Below are 18,902 nucleotides of genomic sequence, written 5' to 3' on the forward strand. Positions count from 1 at the left end.
TTAGGGTGACACAAAAGAAAGTATTGAACTTCACCGTATATTTGAAATCGAAAGCATATACTAGCTAGTCTTGGAAAATCTTGATCCACACATGATTTTATATGGTGGATTAGTGAAGAAACTGTTGTATGTGCATGATAATTCTATATAACATCCATTGCATGATGTGTGTGGATCTCACTATTATTTGGTGGCTCTCATACATATATTTTGAGAGGTAAGATGTATAAACCCGACAATATTCAGTAAATATTAGGTTTGACGCGTAGATTGTTTGCTTGTATACCATATCAGGATATGAATATTTAAACTCAAAATAAATTGATTCGAGATCTTTAGGCATTAATACAAAGATTTTATTATCTAATTAATGAATCCTTTCAACAACTAGGAAGATATTATACACATTAGTGCAAAACCTCCATTCTCTAATGTAGGATGCTCTCAACAATTCAAACATATATAATTCTTTTGCTCTCACTAAAGTTTATATGTGTGTAGTGTAGGAGATGATTAATTAGTCTTGTGCTGATGGTGAACAAAGAGAGCATATGCATCAAGATAAAACCAGCATATGCCCTATTCTTTTGGCTCTTCAACAATTCATTTTTGTATTCTTCTCGTATATTTTATTATGAAAGCCAAAATCACATGCAAAAAGTTTTCCCCTAATTGCTAGCTATAACAAATGCTGGGGTCCTGAACAAATTCTGGGATATCCTGATGGTGATGATCTTGCTTCGAGATAGAGCTAGAGGAAGAGTGAATTATATAGTGGAAACCATGGCAAGATAGCGACTTTTCAGCACTTATATATGTGATAATTTGTATTGGTATTTGTCCTTTCAACAACAATCAAAGCTCAATTATTTTAGTGGAATTACCATCTTTGCAAGTTTGCAGTGGCTTATTTTAAGACTTCAATATGTGTAGTTTCCATTTTTTTGAAAAAAAAAAATATATAGTTTTTATTTTTAAATTTATTAGTCTGTTGAAAATGTTTATGTTTACAAATAGAGTAAATTGTAGTAATGGTCCCTCAACTTTAATCAAATTGGAGCAATGGTCCCTCAACTAAAAATTCATTACCATTGGTCCCTCAACTCATCAAAATGTGTAGCTATGACCATTTTCGTCAACTTCGTTAGAATTTTGCCAAAATAAGTTATGTTGGAAGGACCATTGCTACAATTGGGGTCCCTCAACTCATCAAAACGTGTAGCTATGGTCATTTTCATCAACTTTGTCAAAATGAGTTTTGTTGGAATGACTATTGCTACAATTAGGTTGAAGTTGAGGGACCATTGTTCCAATTGAGTTAAATTTAAGAGACAATTTCTCCAGTTGGATTAAAGTTGAGGGACCAATGGTAATAAATTTTTAGTGGAGGGACCATAGTTTCACGTTTTGATGAGTTGAGGGACTAATGATAATTGATTTTTAGTTTAGGGACTATTGCTCCAGTTGAGTTAAAGTTAAGAGACTATTACTACAATTTACTCTTAGAAATAAAATATATAAAACATTTAGAACGTTCATCACTCGATAAATATTTAGATCCTATTATCATGTATAAAACACTCCAACTATTGAAAGAACCCCTAAACATAGAGGAAAGAAATATCTGCTTTTTTTATTGTCGATATTTTGAGCCACTCATAAATTATGTCTTTACTTTTTGAGAAATTTTTTGAACCAATATGCTGAGAGCTTAGGGTATCTTTTCAACCCATCATTATAATCAACAAAGTTGATACCAAATCGAACAGTGTAACCCATAGTCCATTCGAAATTGTCCAATAGCGACCACGCAAAGTACCCTTTCACATTGACACCATCTCTGCAAAAAATAAAATAAAAAATAAAGATTAGATATCTAATTTATATATTGATCTATAATGTATATACTATTATTAAGAAAAACTCTCTTTGACAACTAAATGGTAAATGTACTTATGTGCCCTCTTCAAGTTTAAACGTTGAATACTAGTATTGAACTTAGAGGTAATATATCACTCCATATGCACTCTCTTATTATTTTCTCACACACCTTTTAATTTCTCTTTATGCATAAAACTCATTTTAACTCCTACCACATGCATATTCTTCTCGATGCTAAGCCAACTAAGTATCTTATTTTCCCCTCAAAGTAATGTAAGTGACAAAATATGATAGGTAGGTGGACATAATAACACCGTACTATTGTACTATATACTGATCACCATATTATTAGAACAACTCTCTCGCAAAAAGAGAAAGTCGAACAAAATCAGTGAATATGATACGTAAAAGTTAAAAAGGAAAAATAATAATACTCACTTGATTGCTTCTCTAAGGTAATAAAGATGGCGAAAGTGATAGTCAACTCTTTGGTTGTCAAGAAGAGCGTCCTCAAGCGACAGATTAGGATCATTAAACTCATTCACGCCTACAATACAAGGGGGAAACAAATACAAAGCCTTAACTTCTATATATGAACTATTATAGCTTAACCACATCAATAAAAATAATTCCGTCATCTCAGAAAATATAAGTGCTTTTAAAATGACTGAAAGCGTTTTTGGTGAAATTTCTTTGGTATCAATTCTTAGCAAAAATGCAAGTGAATCTTAAAAAACACCTATAAAGATTTTTTTGCAAGAAGCATCAAGAAGTACTTCAAGTACTTTTGGAACCCAAAACATTTTCTCTATAAACGGTTTTAGTCCTTGTAAAAGCACTGCCAAATAAACCAAATAAATAGTCATATAGAAAATAATTACCATTCTCAGTGATGTAAATAAGCGGATTATGATATTTTTTCTTCGTATGGAGCAAAACATCTCTAATGCCTTTCGGATAAATATAGAGTGAAGCAGCCTGCAAGATCATTTACTTGATGTAAATTGGGAGGTCGTGATAGTAATCATTCACTCTATATAGGATTAAATTTCTAAATCCTCTAGCTATCATCCATTGGATCAGATTATTAATCATATTAATTATTACATGAAGTCTGTTCAAAAGGAAATTATAAGACTTTATCAATCTGATACTCACCTTTGGCCCAATGGGAATTCCATTACGCTCATCTGGCAAAACAAACGGTCAGGGTTACTCTAAGCTTATGCAGCAATTTAGCGCATATATATTGGGTACGTTTTATTAAATAAGGTCCAACTCAGAAAAATAAGTTAGCGAGCTGTGAGTGAACAACTGAGTTTGTTAGGAGGTTAATGAAATAGCTTGAGAGCTAAGCAAGCTCAATTGTTACCAATCGAATATGCCGCAATATACAAAAACCTTTTTCTCTCTACAGTTCTTCTTCATTTCATTAATTATGTTTAGAGTTACAGGCTGCAGTTTTAATTTTCTTCAAATCCTCTGTTCGTTAAGATATTTTATATACCAACTGAATGTGCATGCATGGTTTCAAACATGCACATCAACTGGAGTACACGTGAAATCCACTTACTTTCATGGGGGTTATAAGCAAGTTCGATCCTGAATTATAAATGACACACTATTGTTAGCGTGAGTTTAATAGTTTTGTGGCTCATTATTATATAAGAATTAAACTCAAGAGGACCGCATATTGCATTCGGCAATTAAACTCAAATTTTTAGGCTCACTTTGTGAGTTTGATTCCAGTTTTATAAGAATCGAATTCAAATTTTCAGGTCCACCGAGAAAGGCCTTATACGTTCAAGTTTTTTAACCACCAATAGTAAGTGTGTCAGAATAAGAATAATATAACTAAATGATAACTTTAAGTTTATATCATTCGTACCTGACATCGAAGCGGGAAAGTCTGTTAAGTAGCTTGCATTGCTAACAGCTAGTTGGGGTGCATCAGATACATATTTGGAAAAATAATAGTTCAATCCGATAAAATCATATGATCCTTTTAGCAATTTAGACTGCTCCTTGCTGAATTTAGGCAATCTGTTTCCAACAATAGATCGCATGCTATAAGGGTAGTCACCATTTGACATTGGGTCCATAAACCATCCCAGTGTAAAATCCAGGACTTTAACTGCAGCCTCTTTGTCTTTCTTTGACTCAGAAAATGGCACCACACCTAGGGAAACCAATGTCACCCCTATCAATCCCTTTTGAAATGTCTGCACATGTCACAACATTTTGTTAGTCTCGCTGTAACTATATCGAAAGTGATCTGTAACTCTTAGATATCACCTGATATTTTTCCTTGTATAATTTAACAGCAGCAGCATGAGCAAGAAGCTGGTTGTGTGTGACCAAATATGGCTCAACCCCTGAATCTCCACCTGTGCAGTTGCGTTTTAGCGAATCGGAACATCGTCCAGGTGCCAAATCTCCAGTGGCATAACCAGCCACACTACATGCCAATGGCTCATTCAACGTGATCCAATGCTTTACTCGATCACCAAATTCTTTATAACAAAGCCCTGCATAGTCCTGAAAATGCTTCCTGCGATGTAGTCATTCATGGATAAATATTGGATGCGAAAAGCAGAAGGTTGTATTGTAACATAACATTATTCACTTACACAATTTGAGGACTTAGGAAACCACCATATTCCTCTTCCAAGGTTTGGGGAAGATCCCAATGGAAGAGTGTTACAAAGGGCCTTATATCTGCAGTCATTCGTTAATAGAAAAATAGTATTAAACTACCATTTACTTTTTTGAGTACTCAACGATACCTGTAGTGTTCAGTATTTAATTAAAAATTACCATTGGCAACGAGTTCATTGATGAGGTTGTTGTAGTATTCTATCCCTTTCTTGTTCACACCTCCACTTATTTTCCCATCTAAAAAAATATAGAAAATCATCATTAATAGATTTAATTTAAGGGTGGTGTAATTTACATACCATTTTTTACTTTTCACATACTCTATTAATCATTGTCCTTTAATCTTATTCAATTATTGATCTGATAGCTAAAAATTGAAAGTCGAGTGTGAAAGATAAATAAAGATCTATAGTCCTATGGACATATAGCACAAATGTAAGGGCCATGAGATATGGCATTAAACTTACTTGGTAGCACTCTGGACCATGAGATAGAAAATCTATAAGCATCCAAACCCATTTCCTTCATAATCCCCACATCTTCCTGTAAAAATATGGAATTAGGAATCAGAGAATGATGTCATACGTTTTCATTAAAATTATTGTCTCACAATTAATTATTGAAATACACCCACATATATCGCATGTATATTTTTATTCAATTTAGTTATATGCTCTTGTACCCTGTAGCGATGATATGAATCTACTGCAACATCTCCATTGCTACCATCTTTTACCTTACCTGCAATTCACCATAATAACTTGGATATTCAAATATTATATTAAGAATAATAACAGAAATGTTTAGTAATAACAGAAATGCCACATGACACTATTTCAGTAGTGGAGTTTGTTAGTATAATTACAAGGGTATTAGTGTAATTGAGATATATGGCTATATAAAGAACTGTATAGCTATTATTTCATTAAGTTTAGTGTGTACTTTTTCCTAATCAATCAATACAATCTCTTTTGTTTTGCTCTTTACCAATTCTTTCCCTTCCTCTGTACCAAATCTTCATCTTTTACAATGTAGTTAATATGGTATCAGAGCCACCAAGGCTCACACCATGGATCTTGGTGGTCGATTCTTCTTCTATCTTTCTTCATTACTTTCTTTCATTTTCGTGTATTTGATCGTTTATGCTTCTGTATTCATAGTTTTTTTACTTTTGGTCTCTGGATTTTCCTCTCCTCTTCCTTCACCTTCAAAATACCCACCTTCAGCACGCCGTTCTTGATCTCTGCCTTGATACTGTCAGTCTTGAACAAAGAATCATCGAGCTGCCAGAAAATACACATGTTCTTTTCTTCCGGGTTTTCTTGAATCTGTTGTAAAAAAAAAAATTCCAAATATTTCCATGGAGAATAGTAATCAAGAACCTCAATTTTCCATCTGGATTTCCCGAAGCAGCTTCTGGAAGCTAAGAAGGTCGCCGGACTGAGCGAAGCCGTGGATGGTGGTGGGCCTGGCGGATGTCGACCATTGATCTGGGTGCCGCTGCATCCTTCTTTCCTTCTTCCTCTCCTTCTCCCTCAAGCGCGCGATCGATGCGACCACTAACCCTAGAGGGACGCCAGCGAAGGCTTCGTCTCGGACGAGCTCTGTTGCTTTTGGCGCCATGGATTCGATAAAAGTTTGAGAATTTTAGCGGAGTCTTTCGATCCTGATTCTTCCGCTGTTATCGTCTTCAAGGGTTGTTGCAGAGGTGTTCGACGGATTGTTCTTGGCTCTTAGGCGATTGGGCTACAAAGGTGTTCGACGACTTGTTCGTGAATTGTGTTCGAAGATTTGATTCGTATTAGGTGATATTGTTGATATTTTCTTCATCTAGGTTCTTTTCTCGAATTTGATTTGGAGATTTTGGTTATGTGTTCTTCTGAATTGGTAAATGAATTCTGGTATATGGGTTGTGCGATAGATAATTGAAGTGTTGATAGCAGTCATTTGGAATTGTTTGGTGATCTGAAATGCTTATTTCTTAAAGCTGTGGTCTTTGATGTACTTTCGAGGTTTAATTGAAGTGAAGCTGTGGTCTTGATGTGTTGATCTCTACAAGTATTAGTTGTCTTGTCAATTTAAAGAAGAAAGTGTCATTCTTTCTATGAATCTTGGAGTTTCAATCTCCTAAGTTGCAGTGTGATTTGGAGTTTCATTCTCCTAAGTTGCAGTATGATTTGTGTTCATGGAGTGTCAGTCTCCTTATTTGGTATCTTTAGTAGAAGTGTGAGATTTTGGTTTGTGCTTTGGAGTGCCATTCTCCTTGGTAGATTTAGTTTCTTGGGAGTGTCATTCTCCTTGGTAGATTTAGTTTCTTGGCAGTGTCAACTATGGCTTCTCAGTTCACAGTCGAAAAGTTGGGTATGTTTAGACCAAGACCACGTACAGCTCCCTATTTGTGGTACCATTAAGTGGCGTTTGAGTAACAAGAGTGCAAAGTTCAGACATCAAGCTACAGATCTTATTTCAAGAATTGATGTTGTCATGAAGTAGTGCCAAGATGAGCAACTGATGGGTCATCTTGGTGTTGTCTTGTATGAGTATTTGGGAGAAGAGTATCCAGAAGTTTTGGGATCAATTCTGGGAGCGCTGAAGAATAGGCACGAGACAGTCCAGGAGAATTGGATTGACCTTGTTGGTCATATTGCTAATCGCGGTGCTGAGTTTGTTCCAGCAAGGGATTGGATGAGGATTTGTTTTGAGCTTCTTGCGATGCTCAAGGCTCATAATCTTCCACCACAACATGGCCTGAGGGGAAAGGCAGTAATTGGCACCCGATGGGATTCATTTGTTTGGGGTTTTCAAGAACAGCTAGTTCAAACTTCACTTGGTTACACCAAGTTCAGTTTGAGGGGGGAGTAATAACAGAAATGTTTAGTAATAACAGAAATGCCACATGGCACTATTTCAGTAGTGGAGTTTGTTAGTATAATTAGAAGGGTATTAGTGTAATTGAGATATATGACTATATAAAGAACTGTATAGCTATTATTTCATTAAGTTCAGTGTGTACTTTTTCCTAATCAATCAATACAATCTCTTTTGTTTTGCTCTTTACCAATTCTTTCCCTTCCTCTGTACCAAATCTTCATCTTTTACAATGTAGTTAATAAAGAATTTCACTCTTTTACTATACGTGCAAAATTATTTATCAGTTAAATTACAAGAATTTCACTCTTTTTAAGTTTACTGCTCATTGTCACCGGGAAAAATCTGTAACTAGAAAAAAATCCAAATCATATTTTCTGGTCTATGTATGTGGTGATTCTAATCTCTCTTATAGGTTTTTTTTAATTTGGTTCTTATAGTTCAAAACTGAATGCAAGTATAGTTTTAAAATCATGCTGAGTAGAGTAGCCTATTCATAAAATATTTTATTCAATCAGGTTAGCAAAATACACAAACGTCAACGCCTGGTCTATTAGTGCAAACCTTATAATTAATTAAATAGGACATTAAAGTAATTTACTGCATAATAAAATTCTAAACTTTGAGAAGGTTAACTAGAAGGAAAACCCTAACCATTGTTGAGAATTTTGTCACACTACTTACATGTATTTAATATATTCATCATCTCGACAACTAAATAGTGATTGTATTAAATACATATATTCTATGAAGTATATTTGGCTGTCAGATGGTGATTGAATTAAATACATATATTCTATGAAGTATATTTGGCTGTCAGATGGTGATTGAATTAAATATATGTAAGTATTGTAGCCAATCCCCCATTGTGGGTAGGTACGTTGCAAATCATATTGGAGCATGATCCATTTTGATTCAACAACATACTGACAGAAAGCAAGAAAAAATAATTTGGGTTGCCTTAATTTGGGAGGGTAGGTTGAAAATCATATTGGAGCATGATCTATTTAGACCTTATAACTTGGATTACCTTAATTTGTCACAACATATTGACAAAAAGCAAGAAAAAATAATTTGTTCAATGGGAGCTAGCCATTTGGCCTACTCTTAAACAGAATGCTATATGATTTAATATGCAATTCCAAAGTATTCGTCACTCGTCTATAAAACCGTGTTCGGCCGGCAACAATGATAAGTATGGTTTGAGCTCGTCGGGGCATATTATTAAATCAATCATGCCACAACATCTATGGATGCTAGCTACCAGACGACCTCTGATAATTTCGCCAACATTTCAAGTGTTATTGCATTTCTCTCATGAAATTTTAAAATTTGATTCCACTCGGTAAAAAGAATGTAAAAAAAAAGATAATAGGAAGACTAACTAATTTTGTAAATTATAACCTGGTTAATGATGATTGAGTTATTACTTAAATGTTGATTTTTTTTCTTTTTTCTTTGCATCCCAGGGAGCCATTAAATTTGAGCTAAAAGAAGAACAAGAAATTAAAACTGACCTGGGTATTTATGAACGTATGTATCCCATATACTTGGACCTCTACCATCTTCACTCGCAGCACCTTCATACTGAAATTTACGTAGAGTTACATATACAGGTGGATAAATGCATCTCAAAATAATAAAGACAAAATCATATGTTAAGAACATTTAGTTGCAAGACTTACGTATGTTGCTACAAAAACTTATATTGTAATATTAATCAAGACCTTACATTCAGTTAAAAATCATGTTGATCAGTCATTCGGATACACAGTATGACAATATATCAGCATATTTATGACGACACACAATCTAAAATACATGGAGAACACACTATTTCCTTTAATTTACACGCAAAATTTGAAAATTTTATGCAGCAAAGTACTTTACCTGGTAAGCGGCTGAAGCTGTTCCAAATAAGAAACCTGTAGGAAAACTGCTCCGGTTGAGGGAAGTAGTGTCGTACAGATCAGTACTTACTCTAGGTATTGTAACTCTACTACTCTTCACCATTGAGGCAAGAACAATTACCAAGAAACCTATAAGCTGTATAAGAATAGAGCCTCTAGATCTGGATGCCATGATTGATTTTGGTTAACAATAAGCTATGCACCTTCAGCTACCAGGAGGCATTTATAGACAGCTCAAGCAAATATATATTGAGAAGAATACAACAAAACAAAGACATAGAAAAAGACTGCATGCTAATATATCAGTAGAAAAAAGAGCAACAGTGAGCAACTAGTGACGAGAATATTGTTGGAGTGGCTGTTGGTTTACTGATACAAAAACGTGACTAGGAGAATAACTTTTTTTCAAGTCACATTTTCGGTGTCACCTAATCGAGAGACATTTCAGTGTGACGAGCACACAGATGATACACCACGTGTCATTATACAAATGAGGGGATTTGTGTGTTAAAAAGTTACTAACTTAAAAAATAAAATTTCTCACCACTTACATTAAAAACACGTGATGTACCATCCGTATTTTAATTATGTGAATTTACAGCTGTTAATATGTGAAATTGTGAATGATATGGTTGTTGATGTGTTGTTAATATTTTGTTCGCAGGTAAATTTAACTGCAACATATATGGAAGGACATTTCCAATGAAGGACCTTAAAATAAGGCCTCCACCACCACTTTTGATAACCTCTATAGGGTCTCGGGTAAAGGAATATTGGTTCCAATTGAGATTCCTATGGTATAGTCCTTAAACTTAGGGACTAAATTAAGGATTAAAAAATGATGGCTAATTACAGAATCGTTGATCAAAACAAGAAGATATCTGGTTGATACTTGGAGATTTGTGGTTAACATTTTTGGGTTGGTTGTGATATTCTCCTTGTGTTCTATGGCGAGCGACCGAGTCACCGGCCGAAACATTGTGATTCCATAACAACGGCATGCGGTTTTCAACTTTCAAACAAATTTATAAATTGAGTGGGGAATCACGGACGGCGAGTTCTGACTAAGTGTGCCGGTTGCCGGCAACACCGGTCTAGCTGTTAGGAGTACTATGTGCATAGATTTAAAGGAAAACTAATAAAAATGACTTAAAAATTTTGAGTTTTAAGGATAAGGACAAAATAAAGGGTAAAGTGAATAGTACCAGGATTGACTTTTTAGTGCAAAAATGTGGTTTTTGATTAAAGTTAACAGTACTGAGAGCTTTTCGTTAAATTTTCCTAGATTTAATGCTCTAGGATGATGACAGGTGTCACAATCCTAGGATGATGACACAGCTTTACATTTTGTATAAAACTCATCTCTCCTCTCCTTTCTGTAGTCATTTTTTCATATCCTTTAATCGGGATGATGACACAGCTTTATATTTTGTATAAAGCTCATCTCTCCTCTCCTTTATGTAGCCATCTTTTTCATATCATTTGATCGAATATAGCTTCTTCTATATCTCTTTTTAAATATTAATGCCAGCTACTTATAAGCGTTTTTTGAAAAAATATTTTTATCATATGTTTATTCATGAAAAACTTAGGACTAGTTTGGTATTATTGTATTTTAAAAAAAAAATTGCTTCTATTGTGTTAAATGAATAAACAGTTATAAAATAAAAACTGTTAATTATTTAGTAAACTCTTTTGTTAAAAGTGCTTTTATAAAACGTCACAATTCCAAACCAGCCTTTAAACTTTTAATTAAAATGTAAACATGTTTTTAATTAAAGCTCTCGAACATAAGCTCTTTTGAGCAAAAGTACATCTTATGATAGCAAATCCTAAATGAAGCCTTAAAAACTTTGATTTAGGACTAATTTGGTATTCGTGAAAAATTTAGGACTAATTTGTTATTACTGTATTTAAAAAATAAATAAAAAATTGCTTCTATTGTGCTAAATGAATAAACAGTTATAAAATAAAAATTGTTAATTATTTAGTAAACTCTTTTGTTAAAAGTGCTTTTATAAAACGCCACAATTCCAAACCAACTTTAAACTTTTAATTAAAATGTATTAATTAAAGCTCTTCGAACATAAGCTCTTTTGAGCAAAAGTACATCTTATGATAGCAAATCCTAAATGAAGCCTTAAAAACTTTGATGCCAAAAGGCAACCACTAAACAACAACGTTTTGCGAACTATTCTATTAGGATATCATTATGCTTGGCTGCTGCTAACATTTAAAAAGTTGATCCAAAGTTTATTTGTATATAACTATACACTACTAAAATTTGGCTAAAAGACACCCATTTTCATTGGTGTCTATTGTCAATTGTGGATACTCTCATTGATGTCAAACCTTAATACCACCAAGCAGCCACTAAATTAGAGATTGTGCCTTATGTAGAGGACTCTATTGTTACAAACACCACCACTTAGATAACGGTGGCACAATGAATAGTACACCTTTGAAATATTATATAATTTTTATACATCAGTGGTCATGTTGTAATATATATATATTTTTTTAAGAAGGCCCATTAATCTGGGCACCCAAATATATATATATATATATATATATATATATATATATATATATATATATATATTTAATAGACTACACATAATTGCAGTTTTGCTATAGTCTTCCATAACTAATCACATATTAAAAAAAAATCAGGTCTAAAACCAATGAGCTGTACTAAAAGAATATGAAACTATCCGTCAAAGTACGAAATAGGCACCAAATTTGAAGGAAATTGCCACTTAAAAGACTTCACATTTTTTGAACACCTCTAAACATGTTTTTTAAGAGTGACATGCTCCTCATAATGCTTGAGCCCCAGTAATTGCTATCTCTACCTGCAAACACATAAGCACATGGATCAAATGACTAAAATACACACAAAAGTATGCCTTTACAGTTTTATTGTTTCCTACAACCTGCATAAAAAGCATATACTTGCGAGTATGAGTCTTTAACATTCCACATGAAAAATTGATGTGGCAAGTAGATCAATTTTTCAGCAGATAAATTCATGAGTCTCAACATTTCACAAGTGATATACTTGAGAGTAGATAAATTTTCGATCAGTGGATATGGTTATCAATTACATCACAAAAACATTCTAAAGGTAAGACTCACTATTTTGAACTAGTGGGTTGATGTTATCAATTTACATCAAAGTGGACCATTTATCTAAGTTTTGGGTCTTAATATATTACAAATTCAACATCAACACAAGCACCAACAAATTTCAATTTGTTTTCATTTGTTTTTATTCCTTTTTGTTCAACCCAATCAACTTCCTTGACAAATAAAACAAAAGGTAAAGAGAGAAAGAGAGAGTTCCCAGCCTGGCTTAACTTCGCCTTTGGAAACTAGGCACTGGAAATAGAGATGGACTTGGTGAATATTGATAAACTTGGTGGCTCTAAAAACTAAGTAATAAGATAAATTTGTTAAGTAATTTTATCATGCTCAGGTATTTTTTGCTTCACAAGCTATACAATAAGGACATAATAATTGCCCAAAATTAAAAGCAATTGAGAGTGAGATTGAGATAGAAAGACACAGATGTTACACTTTTATCATATGAAATATAACTTGATATGTATACTCTTAACTGGAAGATTGAAAACCATGCTATAACCAAAACTAAAGAGAACAGTAATGCCACAGAATGGGGAGAAAAAGAAGGAAAAAAAAAAATACTTTTTAGCTTCACCAAGTATACTCTTAAGGTTCTCCACTTAGTGATCCTCAGGTAGGTTCTCTACCAAAACAGTGCACTATAATGCACAAATTAGATGCTTGAAGTTTCCGAAAAATAATACTTAAAAAAATTAAGAACAAAAACTTAAAAAATTAAAATCAAGTTCGAAAGGATACATTTGGATCCTTGTTTTCAGTTAATGGAAAGGGATGAATCTGTTACACCTTCCCATTCGAACTCACAACCTACAAGCAGAAAATTGGCCTGAAAACTCGCGGTCACAGTTTCTTAGATCTGAAATTCAGAAAATTCTGCTACGAATTTGTAAAAACTAACTTGAGGGATGGAAAGAGGAAGGGAAGAGGATTCTGGACGTATAATTTGATGGTCATTGGTGACCGGAAGACGGAGGCGCTACTGCTTGAAAGAGAAGAGGGATAGAGATGATATGGGTGGGAGGAGAGGGAGGAGAGGGAGAATGAAGGGGGAAGCGAGCGAAGAGAATGAAGGGGATGAGTTGGACTTTTGTGAAGGGGAGATAGGTTAATTGTATTTTTATTTGTTTTATTGGTGCCCAATAAATTCTATTGGTGACCCATTTAATCACAAATGCACAAGAAATTATTTTTTAAGAAATAAAGCTATTTAACAGCCACCAATCATTGGTGTCTCAATGTTGAAGGTGTCACATTCCGACCCAGGCCCTCACCACATCCCGGGCTCAACTCCACCGTAACATGATATTGTCTGCTTTGGGCCCCGTCCACGCCCTCACGGTTTTGTTTCTGGAAACTCACACGAGAACTTCCCAGTGGGTCACCCATCCTGGGACTGCTCTTGCGCAAACTCGCTTAACTTCGAAGTTCTGATGGAACTCGAAGTCAATGAGCTCCCAAAAGGCCTCGTGCAAAAGGCCTCGTGCTAGGAAGAGATGGGCATATACATATAAGGCATAGATGATCCACTCCCTTGAGCGATGTGTAATGTTATAGAAGGCCACCCATATCAGTGGCATCCCACTATAAAGACACCAAAAAATAGTAAGAGTGAGTGCTTTATATCTATGGCCTCCAATTGCAAATGGCGTGCAAAATATGGTGTTCTATAAGCATAATTCTAGTAGTGATAGTTGTAATCGTCACACAACTTTTTTTTTTTTTCAATTAATGAGAAGGAATTCGAGAGTTAGTTGATGTGTACGTACGTGTATGTCAGGTAGCTTGTGTTTGTAGCATTAAGATAGGTGCAAATGAATATTGCGTATGGTATTCTAGTCCGACAGAATCAAATTAACCTTAAAGCATCTCTCGCATCGATTTCTAACAAGAAAGTAGACAGACAACATTTGTCAAGGTGTCCGTAAAACCTAGGACAAAATCCAAGATTCCAAATATCAATAACTTCTTTCGTGATGTAGGGGTTGATATCAATTAACTTTTTTGAGATTACACGGATGAAAGTAGGGGTCTTTCATGGTTTTTTTGAGTAATTTGACTACTTTTCATATAGCTAATTGATTTTTTAGTGGAACTTTCACTTTCTTCGTAGCAGTTGTCCCATGCACTAGCAGAGAGGTAGGTGCGTTGGGATTCCTTGACTCGAATAAGTTTGGACTACTCTTTTCTTTTTCGGTGCAAAAAGGGAAAAAATGGGAAAAGACATTGTTTTGGCGGCATCCAAAATATATTATTATGCCTTTTGGTTTTACAGTTGAGAGAATAGGAGATGTATGTCGACAATTCCAGTTAGGTGGCGTACATTGATTGGCCAATGGCTAAAAAAATAAAACAAATTAGGGTAATTTTGAAAGGGCATGTGGGTGGGATGGGACAGAGAGAGAGTCTCTCTTCTTCCTCCCTCATCTTTTTCATTAGACTTTGTTGATACAATGAAATGGAATCAATATCAGTGTGGACGTAACCCAAACATTGGGGTGAACCACGATACATCTTTGTGTTCTTGTGTGTTTGTGTGATTCACGGCCGAATTTACGTTGATCCAAGATCCTCCGAATTTTGTGCATCAACATTTGGCGCCGTTTGTGGGAAACGACACAAAAAGCTATGTCGATTCCCTTTCATTTTTTTTTATCTCACCACCGTGAAACCTCACCACTGTCCATCGTGGATTTACAAAACCCAAGAGACGCCCAACTCTCTCTCTCTCTTCCTCACTTGCAACTCTAACTTCTACAAGTGTTGCTACTACTTCCTCTTTGTAACAACACCACAAATGAGTAGTTGAATCCCATCTCACCCGCTCAGCAGCTGGCTGGTGGTGTCGGGCCGGCCCGAACAGTAGCTAAAAGAGCGTCAACCGACAATGGAGTCGTACGTCATCCCATACACTGGCGGTGATGTGAAGAAATCTAGAGAGCTAGGCAAAATGTTCGATAGCCAAATTACCGATCATCATCTAGCGGACCTTCTCCTCTTTCTGCTCCATCTAGAGGACCTTCTCCTCTTTCTAAGCTCTCAGGCTCACGCCCTTCTTCCTCCTCCCAACACAACAGCGAATCTGTTCGATCGGGACCCAACTCCGGTCAAATTTCTAAGAAATCCTCAGGCCTCTTGACTCCACAGCTTCAGGTAACTGGCCTTATCACCTCCGGGCCATTGGGCTCGGGCCCACTAAGTTCCGGGGACAGAAAGTCGTCCGGTCAGCTGGAACACGCTGGCTCGATAAGCAAAGTGCTATATAGTTCGTCGATGACCACTTTGAGCGAGGAGGTGAAAATGGAGTTTCGGGTGTCGAAGGTGCCGATGCTGGTGGTTGTTGTCTGGAATTGTGTTTGGAGAAGAAAATGGTTGCTAGGGTTTGTGAGGAGGTACCCAGATGCTGAGCTTAGAGGTGCCATTGACGGACAGAACGTCAAGGTTACTGGGGTTGTTACCTGTGGCAGTATTCCGTTGGAATCGTCCTACCAAAGAGTACCTAGGTGTGTATATGTTTCCACAGAATTGTGTGAATCTAAAGGATGCTATGTGCACTAGTAGGAGAATAAAAAATCTAGACATTCAGAGATTTGTCAGGGGAGATGACTTGCCTTGCTTCCGAGGTTGCCACGTCAACAGCTGCATTGGCTACAGCCACCCTACACAGTGCCAGAGCAAGCACCACCCCAAGCGGTGCCAGAGCAAGCAGTGAGTATACTCATCACCACTGATACCCGGATCCCATCTCCTGCGAATACCACGACCACCAATGGAAAACTAGGCAGAAGATAAGCTTTCTTACAATAATTCTATTATTATCCTCTTTTGATATTGTCTGCCATGCCTAAAAGAAACCACATCATCACTGAAAATGACAGTGTTTGCTTTATAGTGTGCATTTTCTTTTACAGTATGCACATGCTTTACAACGTTTGCTTGTCTTTGATCTTCAAGCTTACAATTATTATTATTATTTAATATTTTATTATTATGTTTGTCACATGAGTGCGGCACTCACAAAACTTTCACTAATACATATATATGTATATATATATTGGTTGTGTGCCCCATTGTCATTATAATAAGGTTACATGATTACTTTTATGTGCTTATTATGTTGGGTCACATTGCCTTAGATTCTTACTTTTACTATGTTATTATTATTATTGTTTGTGATGTTTATCATTACTTTGATCACTATAAGACCACTACCATAAAACGTGGCAAAGTCTGTACACCTACTACACCATTTACAATATATAATTATTTTATCACCTCATCTGACCAAATTGGATATCAACAACTTGAATGAAAATAATATATATATATATATATATATATTATTTATTACCTAGTGACATATATTTAACCCAAGTACATGTGCAATATTTATTCATGGCCTAGAATATTGTGACTGCCATTAAACTATGTCACTTATACAACATGTGATTTACCACACGACTAAATAAATTATTTATTTATAAAAGGCACATAGCACAATATTTTATCTCGACAAATTTTGTCAATTTGATTTATTCATTATACAGTCATACTTATACTGTCATTTATTGTCAGGAATTATTGAGCAACTAGATCCACTGATCAACATTGTTGCTGATTAAAGAAGTCTACTAACTTATAGACTGATGAGCCACATGCTCATGGTGACAAAGATTCAGTCCGAACAATGATCTCTTCTCTAACCCGACAACCGAACCCGAGTCATGTTGAGAATCAACTCATACTGAGTGCATGTCGACATAAAGTAGGTACTTGTAATGAGGAATACCACGGGCCGAGTTGCCTCACAGCGAGCATAGCCTCTAGTCGAGCAGCCTCGCAACGAGCATCGCCTCCAACCGAGCAACTGCCTTGTCGCGAGCATAGCCTCTAGCCAAGCAGCCTCGTAATGAGCATCGCCTCCAGCCGAGCAGTCTCGTAATGTGTGATACCTCTAACCGAGTATTGCTTTATGTTGAGCATTGCCTTGTGTTGAGTACCAATTCTGGACGACATCTAGTCACTTTGGCCCATACATGGATTGGATTTGAAGTCTCAAACCAAAAGACTCTCTTGACTGAAGACTTAGGGGACTCATGTTGGGACCATATATTGGGCCTCGTCTTTAGGCCTCATCCCTAAGCCCATGATTTATCTAAAAGGGGAGGGAGCCATTATTCTATAAAAGGGACTCTCCCTCACCCTCATTAAAGAAGTTTGACCTTCACAAAAGAAACAAGAAAGCTTCACATCCAAACAGAGGGCAATACCCTATAAGCCAAACAGAGAGCAAAATGGCAAGGGTTGCGTCCACAGAGAGCTCCCTTACCGATCTATTGTAATCCATACATTCATACAGTGAAATGGAATCAACATTAGTGTGGACATAGCCCAAACATTAGGGTGAACCACGATACATCATTGTGTTCTTATGTGTTTGTATGATTCACGGGCGGATTTACGTTGGTCCAAGATCCTCCAGATTTTGTGCATCAACAGACTTAGAACCAAAACTCCATTTCCAAAAGTTGCAAAATGCAGATCTTCATTTCTCATTTCATTGGCCAAGCCTGGTATTTTTCTTTAAGGAAAAAAAATGCGAACCCGCACGCAGCCTGCACTGTGCTAGAGCAAGGAAACCCTAAAAGCCAGAAAACAGAAATTTCCTCACCCTCATGTAGCTTCGTCTATTAGAATGATCGATTTTTAAAGCTATTTTTGACCCCATTGTTGTAAATCCTTGGTTCCGCCATTGGTCCTACGTGTGAAGTCCAATGGCCACACATGCTCCACATCATCCGATTTGTATTGTCCACGTCCTAGTTTTGGTATTAGTTACACGTGAGGGGTCTGTTGAGATTGAATCATACATTGATGAAATAAGTAACCTTGCATGTACTTATTAGTAATTGAGTTACTGGTGAAACCTCAACTTTTTTCAGTTAAAAATAAGGTTATGAGATAAATGTCAAAATCCTTTATTGGTCAAACAACTATAGGAAAAAAGATAGAATACTAGGAGAAAATAAAAATAAACTTGATCCTCAAGACAAGCAGGCAAAGTCTTGAGGAAATAACTGAGAAAATAATTCAAATCTAGTAAATTTAATCAATAATCCTCAACGCTCCTCATCAAATTGGACCATGTCCTGTTATTGAATGACATCCATGTCAAGATCAAGCGATTGACATAAAGTAGTCACGGCGATCGATATCAAACAATCATAACTGTTGAAATCAAGTATTCACAAGTCACGACCATCGTTATCACGTAGTTGCAGTCGATATCAACCTGGGTTGTGTGCAGTGGCTGCTCATCTTACAGGAATTCACATGCCATCAAGATGCTAAATAGCAGAATCAGAGTGCTTCATCACTATCTTCCTTGCTATGCAGAAAGGTACGCGCATATTTTTAGTATAATTACAAGTCTTTGCTTTT

At 35.8% G+C, this 18,902-nt stretch overlaps 1 protein-coding gene and 1 pseudogene across 1 annotated transcript; one reads left to right on the forward strand and one right to left on the reverse strand.

Moving 5' to 3' along the window:
- Nucleotides 1–1,671: 1,671 nt before the first annotated feature.
- Nucleotides 1,672–9,489, reverse strand: LOC103422589 (beta-glucosidase 13-like). The gene is made up of 12 exons (XM_008360651.3): nt 9,298–9,489; nt 8,925–8,994; nt 5,222–5,280; nt 5,007–5,082; nt 4,699–4,776; nt 4,512–4,599; nt 4,177–4,432; nt 3,770–4,103; nt 3,040–3,071; nt 2,763–2,859; nt 2,320–2,428; nt 1,672–1,840 (listed from the first exon to the last, which is right to left on the reverse strand). The coding sequence occupies exons 1-12, from the start codon at nt 9,487–9,489 to the stop codon at nt 1,672–1,674; spliced, it is 1,560 nt and encodes a 519-aa protein (XP_008358873.2).
- Nucleotides 9,490–15,258: 5,769 nt separating this feature from the next.
- Nucleotides 15,259–16,044, forward strand: LOC114819428 (uncharacterized membrane protein At1g16860-like; annotated as a pseudogene).
- Nucleotides 16,045–18,902: the final 2,858 nt, after the last annotated feature.

This window comes from Malus domestica, chromosome 11, assembly GCF_042453785.1.
Source record: "Malus domestica chromosome 11, GDT2T_hap1".
NCBI classification, from domain to species: domain Eukaryota; kingdom Viridiplantae; phylum Streptophyta; class Magnoliopsida; order Rosales; family Rosaceae; genus Malus; species Malus domestica.